We start from the raw sequence: 18,395 nt of genomic DNA, 5'->3' as shown, positions 1-18,395 counted from the left end.
TGTTGGTAAGTCCATGTGAGGTATGCCCCACATGTTAACCTCCCTCCAGCAGGATGTGGTCTCCGTAGTGCTCTCCTTCCTGGAGAGGAAAGAGCACTTCCCAGCGCTATTCTAGTAAATGCTCAGTGGGAGATTGCTTAACAGCAAATTAAGAAAGGCACCAACGGTAGCCTACTTGGGTGAGTGCCCTCTCCCCCCTTAATGGGACTAGGGAGATGCCTTACCTAACTCGCTGGAAGGTCACCACATGGTTGAGTGCTCGCTGCGAGGCACGCAGCAGCTTGCCCGTGTCCACTCTTCCATGCCTCGTGACATGGTTCAGTGCCTGCGGCGTTTCCTATAGGAACCCCTAGTGTCATTACATCGATACAACGTCGAGTGAGTGACAGACAGGGAACGTCTTGGTTATTGATGTAACCTCTGTTCCCTGATGGAGGGAACAAGACGTTGTGTCCCTCCTGCCGCGGTGCTGAACCGGCCGCTGAAATGGCCGGGACTCTCTATCGGCTCCTCAGCATAAATCTGAATGAGTGATGCACGCCATATCCTTTTATACCCGTATGTCCGGGGCAGAGAATGGCATGCAAATTCCACTTGTCAATTTTCATTGGCCTTTTCTATTTTAAGCAAAGGTGATTGGGGCTCTCAAGATTGAACCCCTAGTGTCACTACATCGACACAACGTCTCATTCCCTCCATCAGGGAACAGAGTTTACATCAGTAACCAAGACATTTTTCACAATTCCTGACATTTAATCGTAGAAAACATTCCCTGTCTTAGGTCAGTTAGGATCACTACTTTATTTTAAGAATGTGAAATGTCAGAATAATAGTTGAGAGAATTATTTATTTCAGATTTCATTTCTTTCAACACATTTCCAGGGGGTCAGAGGTTTACATGCAATTTGTTAGTATTTGGTAGCATTGCTTTAAATTGTTTAACTTGGGTCAAACGTTTTGGGTAGCCTTCCACAAGCTTCTCACAATAAGTTGCTGGAATTTTGGCCCATTCCTCCACACAGAACTGGTACAACTAAGTTAGGTTTGTAGGCCTCCTTGCTCGCACATGCATTTTCAATTCTGCTCACAAATTTTCTGTCAGATTGAGGTAAGGGCTTTGTGATGGCCACTCCAATTCCTTGAATTTGTTGTCCTTAAGCCATTTTGCCACAACTTTGGAAATATGCTTGGGGTCATTGTCCATTTGAAAGACCCATTTGTGACCGAGCTTTAACTTCATGGCTGATGTCTTGAGATGTTGCTTCAATATATCCACATCATTTTCCTTCCTCATGATGCCATCTATTTTGTGAAGTGCACCAGTCCCTTCTGCAGCAAAGCACCCCCACAACATGATGCTGCCACCCCCATGCTTCACAGTTGGGATGGTGGTCTTCGGCTTGCAAGCCTCACCCTTTTTCCCCCAAACATAATGATGGTCATTATGGCCAAACAGTAAAATTTTTGTTTCATCAGACCAGAGGACATTTCTCCTAAAAGTAGGATCTTTGTCCCCATGTGCACTTGCAAACTGTAGTCTGACTTTTTTATGCACTTTTGAAGCAGTGGCTTCTTCCTTGCTGAGCAGCCTTTCAGGTTGTGTCAATATAGGACTCGTTTTACTGTGGAAATAGATACTTGTCTACTGTTTCCTCCAGCATCTTCACAAGGTCCTTTGCTGTTGTTCTGGGATTGATTTGCACTGTTCGCACCAAACTATGTTCATCTCTATGAGACAGAATGTGTCTCCTTCCTGAGCAGTATGATTGCTGCGTGGTCCCATGGTGTTTATACTTGCATACTGTTGTTTGTACAGAGGAACATGGTACCTTCAGGCATTTGGAAATTGCTCCCATGGATGAACCAGACTTGTGGAGGTCCACAATTTTTTTTTCTGAGGTCTTGGCTGATTTCTTTTGATTTTCCCATCATGTCAAGCAAAGAGGCACTGAGTTTGAAGGTAGGCCTTAAAATACATCCACAGGTACACCTCCAATTCAGTACACCTATCAGAAGCTAATTGGCTAATAGTCTAAAGGCTTGACATCATTTTCTGGAATTTTCCAAGCTGCTTAAAGGCACAGTTAACTTAGTGTTTGTAAACTTCTGACCCACTGGAATTGTGATATAGTCAATTAAAGGTGAAACAATCTGTCTGCAAACAATTGTTGGAAAAATTACTTGTGTCATGCACAAACGACTTGACAAAACTATAGTTTGCTAATATAAAATCTGTGGAGTGGTTAAAAAATGAATTTTAATGACTTCAACCTAAGTATATGTAAACTTCTGACTTCAACTGTACATGTTACTTGTAAACAGGTGCTGCTTATGTGCAGCATTTTTGCTTATAACTTCATGAAAAGAGGATCATTCACTCTAATTACATATGGCCACCAGGAGATGGCGCCAAGTACATGACACAGACAAAATGATGACTCAAATGACACAGAATTAAACTGAATGAGATCTCGTTACTCATGCCTGCATGTTTTGGAGAGAGAGTATACTTTTAGTCATTGTTGTATTTGCATGTGTAATTACTTATGTACAATTATTATGTTTTATTTGTTTGGAAAGGCTTTTGGACACTTGGAGTTGTTTTCAGACACTAGGATAAATAATTTTTGTAATGCTATAACTTTTGATTGCTTTGTCGTATCAACACAAATTTTTACTCAGTTACATTTGACATGATTGGGAACAAAACAAAAGCAGTTTTTTCAGAGCCACCTTATTTACACCCAGAGATATATAATGTCAAATCAGAAAAATAAGAAAAAAGTACATTTTTGGCTCAAGTTTTTTTGTGATTTTTCAGCAGTTTCTTAGGCTGAGAATCTCAGAATTTTTCTATAAAATGGTACCTAACACTTGACCCTCCTTGTTTTTTGATGAGTTATAAGCCTTTAATACCAATGAAGCATGGAATCTTTATATATATATATATATATATATATATATATATATATATATATATATATATATATATATATATATATATATACAGTTGTGCTCAAAAGTTTGCATACCCTGGCAGAAATTGTGAAAGTTTGGCATTGATTTTGAAAATATGACTGATGTCTTTTATTTAAGGATAGTGATCATATGAAGCCATTTATTATCACATAGTTGTTTGGCTCCTTTTTTAATCATAATGATAACAGAAATCACCCAAATGGCCCTGATAAAAAATTTACATACCCTTGAATGTTTGGCCTTGTTACAGACACACAAGGTGACACACACAGGTTTAAATGGCAATTAAAGGTTAATTTCCCACACCTTTGGCTTTTTAAATTGCAATTAGTGTATAAAAGTCAATGAGTTTGTTAGCTCTCACGTGGATGCACTGAGCAGGCTAGATACTGAGCCATGGGGAGCAGAAAAGAACTGTCAAAAGACCTGCGTAACAAGGTAATGGAACTTTAGAAAGATGGAAAAGGATATAAAAAGATATCCAAAGCCTTGAAAATGTCAGTCAGTATTGTTCAATCACTTATTAAGAAGTGGAAAATTCAGGGATCTCTTGATACCAAGTCAAGGTCAGGTAGACCAAGAAATATTTCAGCCACAACTGCCAGAAGAATTGTTCGGGATACAAAGAAAAACCCACAGGTAACCTCAGGAGAAATACAGGCTGCTCTGGAAAAAGACAGTGTGGTTGTTTCAAGGAGCACAATACGACGATACTTGAACAAAAATGAGCTGCATGGTCGAGTGGCCAGAAAGAAGCCTTTACTGTGCCAATGCCACAAAAAAGCCCGGATACAATATGCCCGACAACACCTTGACACGCCTCACAGCTTCTGGCACACTGTAATTTGGAGTGACGAGACCAAAATAGAGCTTTATGGTCACAACCATAAGCGCTATGTTTGGAGAGGGGTCAACAAGGCCTATAGTGAAAAGAATACCATCCCCACTGTGAAGCATGGTGGTGGCTCACTGATGTTTTGGGGGTGTGTGAGCTCTAAAGGCATGGGGAATCTTGTGAAAATTGATGGCAAGATGAATGCAGCATGTTATCAGAAAATACTCTTGGACAATGGGATGCTCTTGGACTTTCCAGCACGACCCTAAGCACAAGGCCAAGTTGACCCTACAGTGGTTACAGCAAAAAAAGGTGAAGGTTCTGGAGTGGCCATCACAGTCTCCTGACCTTAATATCATCGAGCCACTCTGGGGAGATCTCAAACGTGTGGTTCATGCAAGATGACCAAAGACTTTGCATGACCTGGAGGCATTTTGCCAAGACAAATGGGCAGCTATACCACCTGCAAGAATTTGGGGCCTCATAGACAACTATTACAAAAGACTGCACGCTGTCATTGATGCTAAAGGTGGCAATACACAGTATTAAGAACTAAGGGTATGCAGACTTTTGAACAGGGGTCATTTCATATTTTTCTTTGTTGCCATGTTTTGTTTTATGATTGTGCCATTCTGTTATAACCTACAGCTGAATATGAATCCCATAAGAAATAAAAGAAATGTGTTTTGCCTGTTCACTCATGTTTTCTTTAAAAATGGTACATATATTACCAATTCTCCAAGGGTATGCAAACTTTTGAGCACAACTGTATATATATAAAATGCTATCAAAATATGTATAATAGTAATAATTTTATTTTCCCATTAATTACAAACTTGAACCCAAAGTTATAATTGAAAAACTGACCCGAGCCCATCAGGTAGCAGACCTCTAATGGGGACTGAAGCTGTAAAGCTAAAAAAAAAAAAATGATAAAAAAGCACCGTAAAAGCATATATTTTTGAGGAACAAACTGATATTTAAGGTGTTACTTGATGAAAATCCCCTCTGTCATAGCTCTTAACTAATTCGTGCACACACCTATTTAAACTGTCATCGACATCAAACCTGCCGCAGCTCAAGTTTTATTGATGCACCAAATCTTGCGTTAACACTTCACCTTGTGTGTTCCATGGAAGAAAGAAAGTAATACAGGTTTGGAACAACATGAGGGTAAGTAAATGATAACAAAATTTTTGGGTGCACAACCCTTGACTCTTCTTGTTCTCCCTGACTCTCGGTTCATTGGACTTTAGGTTGTTTTGGGATCCTCTGGTACATGTTTTGGATTCTGGTGTCGTATGAGAGTCCTGCAGATCATCCCACCATTACAGATGAAGAGAGAACTTACATAGAGGAGAGTATTGGAGAAAGTGCCAAACTACTTGGGGCAACTGAGGTATGTATGTTCCCTGTGTGGTTTCTGCTGATGAAATTTATGCAGAGAACATCAAGCCCTGTAGGCAATGGGAAATTTCCACAGCATACAGAAACAAACAAACAAAAAAAGACACTTTTCACAGGCAGTGTGACATGTTTATGTTCATTTTTGTATTCCTGCAGAAATATAAGACGCCCTGGAGGAAGTTCTTCACCTCTATGCCGGTCTATGCAATCATTGTGGCCAATTTCTGCAGGAGCTGGACCTTCTATCTGCTGCTCATTAGTCAGCCAGCATACTTTGAGGAAGTGTTTGGCTTTGAAATCAGTAAGGTATGAGAACAAGTTAAACGGATTTAGGAGATGAATGCATTGCAGTAAATAGAGCGCAAAAGTCGGGTTCCAGAACTAGAAATTCCATTCATTTGTTTCATAGGGTAATTGAACTTTTAAACCTTTAAATGCAGACCGATCTGCAGAATGGCAGGTGCTACAAACAGCACGAAATAGAACATGATTTGATGGACTTTTATAAAACCATCAAATTCTGTGACTTTATTAAAAGGAATGTTCTGGGTTAAATTCAAATTAAAGAAATTGTTCACCCAAAAATGAAAATTCTCTTATCATTTTCTCACCCTCATTTCATCCCAGATGTGCATAACTTTCTTTCTTCTGCAGAATACAAAGATCTTTAGAAGAATATTTCAGCACTGTAGGTCTATACAATGCAAGTGAATGGTGACCAAAACCTTGATGCTTCAAAAAGCACATAAAGGCAGCATAAAAGTAATCCATAAGACTCCAGTAGTTAAATCTATGTCTTCTGAAGCAATCCAATTGTTTTTTGGTGAAAACGGAACAAAATATAATTCCCTTTTCACTATAAATCTGGACATCTGCAGTCTCCTTGGCGATCATAATTTCAAGCTTGATTATACTTCCTAGTGCCATCTAGCGCTCTGCGCATGCATCAAGCACTAGGAAGTGTAATTGAGCTTGAAATCATGATCGTATATAGAGACTGCAATGGCAAGATGGATAGTAAAAAATGAGTTACATTTTGGTCTTTTCCCACCCAAAACAGATTGGATTGCTTCACAAGACATGGATTAAACCTCTGGAGTCATATGGATTACTTTTATGCTGCCTTTATGTGTTTTTTGGAGCTTCAAATTTTTTGCCACCGTTCACTTGCATTGTCTGGACCAACAGAGCTGAGATATTCTTCCAAAAATGTTCGTTTGAGCTCTGCAGAATAAAGAAAGTCATACACATCTGGGATGGCATGAGGGTGAGTAAATGACGAGAGAATTTTCATTTTTGGGTGAACTATTCATTTAACATGTATTTAACACGGAACTTTCCTTCTAATCATGAAGTCATATCAGTCATATCAGAATTTGACAGTTTTTAAAAGCCTGGCTTGTTGCTAGTATTTGCATATATGCTTCAAGTCCATGCTTGTGTACTTCCTGTTTGAATTAGTCTCAGATACAGTCAGGCTTCAGTTTGAATCATTACTTTGTGCTGTGTTTGAACTCTCATTCACTACTGTCACTGCTCATGGATTGAGTTGCCTAGATTGGATTGTGTTTCTCTTGTTGGGCATTCAGAGATGTGTGCTGTACATAAATAAACCTGACATTGTTATTGATCTTCAGTCCCTGAGCAGAGAGAGTGATATAAATCCTGTAAGGCTGACAGGTGTAATTGAACCTCTGCTTTGATTCTGCTGCTCATAACTGCCACATACATGCAGCATGGCAGATTGGAGGATATGGAAATTAGTGTTTTATCAGACAGGTCAGGCTCAGGATTTGTAACTTTTACTACTACATTTGATCTATTTGATTCTTGAGGCACATACTGTATGTTGTTACAGTATTTAGGAGGCAAAATTGCATATTAGTGATATACAATTTTTTCTTTGATAGGAGAATTTGACAATTATACTCCCTGTTAGAAATAATTTTTATTTTAACAGGACCAATTTCACTTTTGGTGATGTATTAAAGTTACATTAAAGGGGTCATGAAATGCTCTTTTTTATATATAATTTTATTATCTTCCCTGAGGTCCACTGATAATGTTATAAAGATTTTTTAGTCATAATCATAAGTCATAATTTAGTAATATATGATAAATTCCCACCCTGTTTTTGGCCCTTTGACTGAAACGCTCTGTTTTGGCCTAAGCACCTCCTTAAAACTTTAACATAAATGCCCACTGTTATGATTGGCTAACATCGTGCAGCCCCTCGAAATAGCCATATTTGAAATTCAATTGGAAGAGAATGAACAAGCTCCACAACATTATAAATGTGAAAAACATTTGAGCCGAAACGCACAATCCACGCTGAAATTCGATGAAGACACATCCACTTGACGCACACACATAGTCCAAAAGCACGGTGTGAACTAGACACACACACATACAGCATCACATCATTGGAAATGTATCAAAACGGTCAAAGACGTCCATCTAGCAAAGTTTTCTTACACCAACAATTAAAAGTAGCGCAGATGGGCGAAAGTATGCGCCCATGATGTGTTTGTTCTCAGAACAACAAGAGGCACAGCAGCTGAATGAAACCAAATGGAGTCTCCTCTTCAGAGTTTTAAAAGCGGCCTGAGATATGTATCAAGCAGTCAAAGATGTCGGTCTAGTGCATGAATATATACAAAAATAATCAAAAATAGTCCAGATGGGTCCCCTTTGGTGTTCAGGAATAGTGAGGCCACAGTAGGTCCTGCTCTCACTCTAAGTACGAACTGAGCACCAGTGGGCAGGGCCAAGGGTGCGATGATGTAAAAGTAGGATGAAATGAGACTTTTCCAAGTGAGGTAGAGTGAACAGAACCAGAATTACATGTTTACAAATTAAAAAAATAAATAAAAATAAATTCAAAAAAATAAAAAAATAAAAATCTATTTATCATAAGATTATAAACACAATATTGTTTATGAATAATGAAAAATTAGACCAATTTTTTGCAATTAGTCCACAGTATGTGTGAATAGTGAGGTGATGTCATGAGCACTTATGGGTTGTATGTGTATGTTGTCAGGTTGGTATGCTCTCTGCTCTACCCCATCTGGTTATGACCATCATTGTGCCAATCGGTGGTCAATTGGCCGACTTCCTCCGCAGTAAAAACATCTTGTCAACCACCACCGTCAGGAAAATCATGAACTGCGGAGGTAAGAGTGATCATATTTCTTTCTGATTGGTCATTATTTCAATTTCAAAAGCAATTTTTTGTTGATTTTACATTAAACTCATACAAATATTGTAGGGTTTGGGATGGAAGCCACTCTGCTGTTGGTGGTTGGTTTCTCTCACAGTAAAGGGATGGCCATCTCATTTCTGGTGCTAGCGGTTGGGTTTAGCGGCTTTGCTATATCAGGTGAGACGCATCATCATGCTGTTACACTCTGACCTGTTATTGACATTATATGGATATTGACCCTAAATTCTCTAAAAATCCCTTTTGATTTCTAAAGTCTCCCAACATTTCTGAATTTCTTCTTTTATCTCTCTTTAAGGTTTTAATGTCAACCACCTTGATATTGCGCCCAGGTATGCCAGTATACTGATGGGCATTTCTAATGGAGTGGGCACACTCTCTGGAATGGTGTGCCCTCTCATTGTAGGTGCCATGACAAAACACAAGGTGAGAAATGGAATCATGAAGTTCCCTATCTGTCACTCACTCGACGTTGTGTCGATGTAGTGACACTAGGGGTCACTCTTGGGAGCCCGAGACACCTCTGGTCTTTGATAAAAGGCCAATGAAATTTGCATGCCACTCCCCCGGACATACAGGTATAAAAGTAGCTGGTATGCAACCACTCACTCAGATTTTCTCTTCGGAGCCGAACGGTCATGCTCACTGAGCTGAATTCCCACGACTGTTCATTCACCTCTGCTGGATTTGACGGCGCATTTCAGCGGCTTCTCCCCCCTCTGCACTTATGCACTGCAGAGAATGCCCCTGGGCGCTTTGGCAGAAATAAGAGTATATTTCTCTAAAAGAGTATATTTCTCTAAAAGAGCGGCACACAAGGAACGTCTTTTTAAAGACGCGTCTTTTTAAAGATGCCTTTCCGATTGTGTGTTATTCCTGGTTGTGCTTGTTATCTCTCGCCTTCTGACGGTCACGATCACTGTCTTTCGTGTCTGGGCACTGCTCACGCGGAGACAGCGTTCGTGGATGGTCATGTTCTCATTGCGAGGACATGTCCATGGCAACGATGCGGTCGTGGCTCGCCTTCGTAAGAAAGCAAGCCACCCCAGAGGCTCCCCACCTCAGTCCTTTTACCCGCAGGTATGAGGCCAGCGTGTCTAGCACTGGGGTGATTTGGGGACCCCAATGGGACCGCCTCCGCCGGGTATCCCCCCACAGACCTCCCATTCCCCAGCATGCTCGTCTGCCTCGATCGGCTTTCCGGATGAGTCCGCCGGCTCGTCTCAGGGCGAGTTCGACCTCTTTTTCGGAGCCCGCGAAAGTGATGAGCTCTCGAGCGCAGCATCGGAGAGTGGGCTCGTCCAGTCGGACGCGGAAGCCTCAGCTGGGCTCCTCCCTTCGGGGACGATTGCCCAGTCACAGACTGACGCAGAGATGACGACATGCTTTCCCGGGCAGCCGCGAGCGTCGGCTAGAGTGGAACCCTCTGCTCTTCCCTGAGACCTCGCAGCTCAATGATTGGTTCCTGGGCTTGCTGAGCCACTCAAAGCCACGCCCCGCCCATGTTCCTTTCTTCTCAGAAGTGCATGAAGAGCTGACAAGGTCGTGGGAGGCACTTTTTACTGCCCGGTCCCAATCTTTTCAGCTTCCCCGCCCTCACTACCCTTAATGGTGGGGCGGCCAAGGGCTATTTGGCAATCCCCCGGTGGATAAAGGCACTCGCGGTGCACCTATGCCCACAGAGCGCCGCCACCTGGCTGGCCTATTCGGCAGCACAGTCAAGGACTTTGCCCAGCAGTTCTCGGTGGTGGAGCATCAGACGAAGGCTGATCCCCCTTCTTTTTTAGGGAGTGGAAAAAAAGAAGGGAAAAAGAGGCCACGACTGGTTTAGCCTGTCTCTATCTTTTGGGTAGTCGACTTGTCCCCAAAGGGCCGTTGACACTCATTACTATGTTGGGGGAGGTTACGTGTTGACCTGGTGTGCTGGCTATGAGGCACACAGTAGTCTGCCCACCACACACCGCCAGTTCATGTAACACAGTTCAGCCAATTGTGGCGTTTCGTATAGGGACCCCTAGTGTCACTACATTGACACAATGTCGAGTGAGTGACAGATAGGGAACGTCACGGTTACTTGTGTAACCTCCGTTCCCTGATGAAGGGAACGAGACGTTGTGTCCCTCCTGCCACAACGCTGAACTACCCGCTGAAATGGCCGGACCTTAATCGGCTCCTCAGCATAAAACCTGAATGAGTGGTTGCATACCAGCTCCTTTTATACCCATATGTCCGGGGGAGTGGCATGCAAATACCACTCGCCAATTTTCATTGGCCTTTTATCAAAGACCAGAGGTGTCTCGGGCTCCCAAGAGTGACCCCTAGTGTCACTACATCGACACAACGTCTCGTTCCCTCCATCAGGGAATGGAGGTTACACAAGTAACCATGACGTTTCCTAGTTTTTGTTATAAAATCTTGACTATGTTCAGAATCACGTTACTATAACTACATTTTTGCAAAATGGTTTTTACGTGTCTTGCTAGTTAAATTGCAGTTTTCAGGAGAAATGAACACTAGAGGTGCTAGAACAATAATGACTTTTATCAGAGGTGGGTAGTAACATGCTACATTTACTTGAGTAACTTTTGGGGGAAAAATTACTTTTAGAGTAAGTTTAAAAGTGGGTAATTTTTACTCTCAAGTAAATTTCGAATGAAAGATTTTTACTTCTTTACAATGGGCGGCGATCCTGTCATTACATTACTGGGTTTAATTTTAATTAATGTGTAATTTATTGAGAAATTATTGAATAGAACATTTACGACAGCAGAAGTTCAGCTGCGCACACTGTCACAGACTGTCACTCAAGCCGAGTCCATCAATGCTGCAGCATCAAGCTCTTCAAACTAAGTGAAACACTTTCTTCGCTCTGCACAGTAAAAAAATGATAGTTTCATCATGCAGTGCCTTTGTTTAACACCAAGACAAACTGGTATTTCAAGATTAAAATCTCAGCTTCAATTTAAGGCAGCATGCTGGGGTAAGTTTTGGCTCTAATGCTAACACGGGCTTTTCTGTGTAATGTAATGATAATTTTCAGGGTGATTCTGTAACTGGGCTCTTATGACATCAGTTTTTAAATGTACATTTTTAAAAAAGTGCAGCAATATATCAGTGCGCTTTGTCCCGCGTCCCGCATGTCATGAGCAGTATTTACGCATTTACTGGAAACTATTGCAGCTACTTTGGGCTGATTAGCTGTATAAATCCATTTAAACATCCAAGTTAAGTAAAGGCAAATAAATGCCTTTTGCTCTGCCGTTTGCGTAATTGACAACTGGAGCGCAAACAGACAGCATTTCTGCGCGTGTACAGCGAGGGGCGCGAGGCACGCGTGTACAGCGAGGGGCGCGAGGCGCGCGTGTGAGAGATGTGCAAGCGCGAGGCGATCGTATGGCGAAGAGAGTGGCTGTGTCCGAAATCGTTCACTCATTCATTATTTCCTATATAGTGAATAGCAGTTAGTGCACTATATCTCAGCAGTGAGTGAACAAAATGTGTGAGTGAATTCGGATGCTGACGTATACACCGAGCATATGACGGAAACAACGTCACATATGAACTTTTAAAATACTTGTGCCTTACTTGTTATTCTTATTAAATTATATATATTAATACAATAAATCTTCATTCTGTTTGTTATATATGTTAATATAAAGAGTAAACACATTTTATCAAATGTACGTTATTGTATTTATTTGTTATACTTTAGTATCTTTAAACTCCAGTTTTGTTTCTGGGCGTATAGTGCCCTCAGCCGACCATAAACAGCACCAAAGTTATCATAACCTACATGTTATAACCGAATATTAAAATCATCCACAGAATTATAATTTCCTACACATTGTGTGCAGTCTCCTGAGTTAAAATAACATCACCTCAGAGAATTCTTCAGCATAATGGCAAAATTCTGTATAAATATAAATAAAGAGTACATTTTAAAATGTATCTGTATGTTTTGCCTCTCTATATGTTATTATGTTATTTTTTTATCAAGTAATATTTTGTCAAAAAGTAAACTCCCAGCTCGTATGTCTTCCCCGCGGTGGATTATGTGCAATTAATCATCGTCGAGTGTAAAACAAATATAAACTCGAAATTAGAGTGCATTGTGGGTAAGAATGAGTGAACCAAAGTTACTCACTACTTGAGTACTCTTTTAAATGGATACTTTCTTACTCTTACTCAAGTAATTGCTTATGTTAGTACTTTTACTTCTACTTGAGTCATTTTTTTTTTAAAGTAATTGTACTTTTACTTGAGTTCAGTTTTTGGCTACTCTACCCACCTCTGACTTTTATTTACTTTCACACAAATCACAGGTAAAACGGAAGATTATCAGCTTCACTTTCTTTTCGCCCTATTCCTCACAATGCTATCTTATGATATCTAAACACTTTTACTGTAGGCAATATTTTGACTTGTTAGGCAATACATTTAATTGTTTTCAATACATAACCAACTGCATTTACAAGCTTGTTTGAGTGTAATCAAATTGAACACAAGCTCAACTTATGGAGCGTTGCACTTGCAATGCAAAGGACTGGGGCATGAGTCCTTAAGAGCATGCGAGTTGACACTTGAGCCGAAAGTGTGATAGAAACACCACAAAATGACGTGGTTGCTTCAGCTCACATGTTTTTCATCTCACATTTGCTTTTTATAACACTATCACTTAGGTTTAGGTTTAAGGTTTAGGGTAGGGAGGTCGGTTTTGTTGATTTAAAATTTGATAGAGCATTAACCTTAAAAACCTCATCTGTTTGGAAAACATTTAACTCTCTTTTAACACCACACAGTGGACATTTCACCTCGGAACTGCCACACTGACACAAAGGATAACACAGAAAGACTAAGATTGCATTCTTAAATGATCCTTTATGCTCTTTAGACACGTGAGGAGTGGCAGAACGTGTTCCTGATCGCTGCGCTGGTGCATTACGGTGGCGTGGTGTTCTACGGGATTTTTGCTTCGGGAGAGAAGCAGCCGTGGGCTGATCCAGAGGAGACCAGCGAGGAGAAGTGTGGCTTCATCGATGAAGATGAGTTAGCGGAGGAGACCGGTGACATTACATTGAGTCACGCTCCTTTTGGAGGCCAGAGTGCTATTGGGGGTCCCGCCAAAACATATGGGGCCACAACACAGCTGAACGGGGGATGGGCAAAAGGCTGGGAGAAAACTGAAGAATACATCCAGGAGGAAGCTGAGCAGAGATATAAAGGAGACCGGTATTCGTAGATAACCATTCAGAATGATTCATCACATAAAATATTTTAAAAAATTAAAAAAATAAAGCAGAGATATTGAGTTGGAATAGTGGTAATGTTGCAATACCCTAATAGAATAACTGTGGGAGCGAGAGACATCTTTGTATGGAGTACACAATGTATTCAGAGAGCAAAATATTAATAAGAAAATACTCCTAATTATAAAGAAATCATATTAAGGAGTATAGTAAGAATATAAAGACTATGTAAATGTTTCTTTAAAAAGAAAATATATTTATGTTCAAATATTACAGCATTTAAGCAACTGACAATATTTAATAGCACAGACATATCTGTAATCAAAGCACAGGTCTTGGCATGTTTCCAGGTTTAGACCAGTTTTGCTTTAGTTTAGTGTAGTCTACTGTATTAATTCAGTAGATGAGTACTTATAGGGTTTAAAAGGTCAAAACCAATTAGAGTAGATGAGTAGATTGTAGTATTGTTCAAAAGAAACAAATGTTTCACATGGACGTTTTTTGCTCCTCTGGTTTACAGAGCTCATGCCATTGACCTTACAGAAAATATGCAAATTTGGGTTATGTAACTATACTATATAAATGTAAAACTACAAAGAGTGCTGTTTAACATGAGGTACTTGTACTATATTATGAACCTGTCCCTTTATTTGGGACAAAAAAAAAAAAAAACCTAGAAGATAGAGCAAATAGAAGTTAACCAACTACTGTAAATGGTACAGAGAGAATCTAAAATAGCACAAACATAACATAACTGATATATCTGAATATTGATGTGTATTTAAAAAAGTGTGAAATATATTGATACCTTTAAATGTCCTAAAACTACACTTGAGAACTTTTAAAAGTGCCATCTTGAATAAATTGTGGCACAAAGCAAATTTAATTCAGCTATTTACATCGACAATACATTTAAGTGTGTGATACTTTATTGCTTGGCAATACAGTCGTGTATTTTCAATGGTATTAAGCTGGTCTTCATCTAAAACGTTCCATTTTAGCCAACATACTGTATAATGACAAACCTGACATTTTCTAATATACTTTGAATGCACTGACATGTTGTTATTCTGAAAAAAGTTGTTTCTATCTTAAGTACGTGTTTTGACATAGATTTATCGTTTCTGTGAGACAGTCAGTGATTTCTGTGCTTATTGTTCTTATTGGGCCATATTTATCAAAGATTGTCAGTGTGGATGTCCATTTAGGACGTATATTGTGATATCAGAGAGGACATTCCATATTTATGGTTGAATCCTGCATAAGGATTTGTTGATCACTGCAACGTATTTAACTGTTGCCATGCAAATTTTATGTAATGTGTTTGAAAATGTTGATGGTTGAATCTCACGCAACCTTTCAAGAAAATGCCTAGGTCAGACTTCAACACAAAATCAAAAGAAAGAACTAAGAAATTATATTTTGTATAAACATTAAACCTTCTCTTTATTCTCAGTACCTTAATGCAAAAAAAGTCTCATTCTAGTCACTGAAATCTAAAGGAAACAATTATGTTATTTAAATCGTTAAAGGAATAGTTCACCCAAAAATAAAAATTCAGTCATTGTTTACTCACCCCTGTGTTGTTATAACCCTATATGACTTTCTTTCTTTTTCTTAACACAAAGGGAGAAATTGTGAAAAACTTTGGGCTCAGTGATGTCATACAGTGGCAGTTTATGGTGAACATCTCTTCAAGCTTAATTTTTTTTTTTTTTTTCAGAAGTCTATTAAATTATTCCATGAGAAAAATTCTGATTACAGTACAAAATATACCTTTTATCACGTGTCGTTTGCCATCAGTTTAGGACACGGTGTGACTGTGGCTGTCTGTAGCCACCACTATGTTTCTATGTTCTGATTTCAGAGTACTCCGTTAAAAATAAATAAGGCTGGGCATAGAAATGCATCAATTCTTTGAATACAAACTCTTCAGACATGTTTAGTAAGTTCTGTTCTTTGTTTTGTGCAGCTGTGCTATGTTCTTTTTACACCATCGCTGTGGCAGACCTGTTTTTAGATAAACAAAACGAGTTTTCGCTTGAACGCCCCAATGTCGCGAAGGGGCTGCGTGAACTGTTGCTCTCATGCCCTATCATGAACGTGCACAGGAGTTCAAAGGTCAGTGAACATTTTCACTAAATAATACATTAGATTTCAGTTTGTTTCTCGCCAAACCTTCGTATGATTCCATAACAATCATGAGTCTCATGGAGTAATTTATTAGACTTCTGAATTATACTTTCACATTCTTTTAAAGCTTGAAGAGGTGGTTACCATAAACTGCCATTGTATGACATTACTGAGCACAACATTTTTTCACAATTTCTCTCTTAATAATATAGGGTTATAACAACACAAGTGTGAGCAATATTGACTGAATTTTCTTTTTTGGGTGAACTAATCCTTTAAGTATTTATACATCATGGTTGTATTATTTGTTCTGTGTAGATTAATAAAAAGGTCTTGATTAATAATGCTGAAAAAAAGCATTGTATTACAGTCATTTTAACTGTTATACAAAAAATACATAAAAATAATGTAAATTTGCATTACGGTAATGAGAATCACCACTGAAAATAATGAGAATGATAAAAAAAACCTCATGAAAAACATCCAGATGCATTACGATAATGACAATTTGATTTGATTTGACTGTAATACAATAAAAAAAGAAATGTATTACAGTTATGAGAATCACAATTGAGAATAATAAGAATTAAAAAAGAAAAAACTCAAGTAAAACATCCGGATGCATTACAGTAATGACAATTTGATTTGATGGTAATGAAACTTATTTGGATAAAGTACATGAAGCCTGTTTTTTTTTTTCCTCTCATTACAATAATTGTTATTATCGTGATGAAAAAGAAATCTTATTCCTGTCTGTAACTAAAAGAAAATAATAATTTTATTTAAATAGTTAAGTATTTATACATCATAGTTGTATTTTTTTGTACTGTCTTTATTAATTTAATTATGCTGAAAAAACGAAAATTTGAGATAATAATGAGAATTTGATTTGATGGTAAGTAAACTTGAATATCATGAATATTATCATGTCACAATGCAAAACAAATTTATTTTCCTAAAAACAGACTTCATTTACTTTAAACAAAATATAATTTCTTATTTATTTATTTATTTTTATTTTGGGGTGAGATGTGACGTATTTTTTGTTATTTACCCTGATACGATTCACGCCTGACACAAACCAGCGCATTGTGTTTAGTTAACGAGCACTTATCTAAGACGATGTCTTCAAAGTCTTAAACGGTTACTGGAACAAACTGAAAAACACTTATTACAAACATGTTCTGCAATAATTTACTGGTAATTGTTTTGCTATAATCAACATCTGAATTATTCACAAAATCTTAACTGTGTCTAGATGTTTACAGAATGTTTGCAAAAGTCTTATTGAAACATCAGATTCAGCTTAAACCCAAGTTTAATGTTTGTTCTTCATGGATTAAAAGATACATAGACATTTTCAGAAGTTGGAATCTGAGCCATGTTTTAAGCTGTTCCAAAACTAAACTAGATGTATAGATGTTTTCTAGATTTGTGTATTTTGTGATGAATGTATCACAAACTGAAGCTCTATTCATAGCCTCTTGCCTAAGACTGAAGTGCACAAGTGATTGTTATATTCTATTGTTGTGTCAAACAGAGAGATTTGTTGATGTCAAAAGTGTTATACTGTCTGAATTGCTCACTGTCATTTTATATCAAATTAATGAATTTAAGACATTACAGTATGTCTTACCTTTGATTTTCAGACTGATGGACCAAACATTTAGAGGCAATTTTCTGGTTTTGAAAAGATAAGAGTTGATGTTCTTTGTAGAGTGTGATGCATGATATAGTCATTAAACCATCCTGGGCATCGATTTGAAATGGTTGTGTCTCTGTTGTGTATTTCCAATTCTCTCTGATTTTTCAGACACTGTTGTCTCTGAAACAAAGGAAAGTCTTTTTTTTTCTTACTGTTTAGACGACATCCTTGTTAAAGCTTTATATGTGGCCAGAGTCGATAGGTTTGACTCGATACACTGGTGGATCACATTAAGGTTAATGACCTTTTTACAAAGGACAAATTATCAGCAGCAAATTGGATGGTAACAAATCGTCAATCGATTCCATTTAAAAGGCTTGCATCAGACTGCTGACAATACTAGTCTTAAGTTATTAGTCATGTGAGCATGGAACATTACCAGAGCCCCAAAGATACAGACCAATTAAAGACCCCCAAGACCCAGACCAATATCAAACCCCATAAGAACCAGATGAAACCAGATCCCCTGAGACGCAGACCAATATTAGACCCTCCATGTCCTAGACCAATACGAGACCCGCTAATGCCCAGGTCAATACCAGACCCCAAAAGACCCAGACCAATACCAGATCCCCTAAGACACAGACCAATACTAGACCCCTTAAGACCCAGACCAACACCAGACCCCTTGTACACAGACCAACACAAGACCTTCTAAAATCAAGCCCAATACCAGACCCCATAAGTACCAGACCAAGGCCTAGACCAAAACCAGACCTCCTAAGACCTAGACCAATACCAGACCCCCTAGACCCAGACTGTGATGAGGAGGAGGGCGTGGCCGGGCCGTGATAGAGCATGGCTGGCGCTGAATCAACAGATCAGCGGGAGAGCGAGATAAAGAGGTGGCCGGAGATGCCGGTTCAA

General features: G+C 39.0%; 1 protein-coding gene across 1 annotated transcript in view; it reads left to right on the top strand.

The window, feature by feature from the left end:
• Positions 1-17,572, top strand: part of LOC127436295 (vesicular glutamate transporter 2.2) — a 30,447-nt gene extending 12,875 nt beyond the window's left edge. Inside the window, exons 7-12 of the mRNA XM_051690368.1 lie at positions 5,071-5,213; positions 5,378-5,527; positions 8,265-8,397; positions 8,493-8,603; positions 8,743-8,870; positions 13,336-17,572. Coding sequence (XP_051546328.1) covers positions 5,071-5,213; positions 5,378-5,527; positions 8,265-8,397; positions 8,493-8,603; positions 8,743-8,870; positions 13,336-13,683 — 1,013 coding nt within the window. The 3' untranslated portion in view covers positions 13,684-17,572. The remainder of the gene's footprint in view (positions 1-5,070; positions 5,214-5,377; positions 5,528-8,264; positions 8,398-8,492; positions 8,604-8,742; positions 8,871-13,335) is intronic.
• Positions 17,573-18,395: the final 823 nt, after the last annotated feature.

The sequence above is a fragment of the Myxocyprinus asiaticus genome, chromosome 46 (assembly GCF_019703515.2).
Source record: "Myxocyprinus asiaticus isolate MX2 ecotype Aquarium Trade chromosome 46, UBuf_Myxa_2, whole genome shotgun sequence".
Taxonomy (NCBI): Eukaryota; Metazoa; Chordata; class Actinopteri; order Cypriniformes; family Catostomidae; genus Myxocyprinus; species Myxocyprinus asiaticus.
The sequence above is the reverse complement of the archived record's forward strand: the minus strand, read 5'-3'. Positions and strand labels throughout refer to the sequence as shown.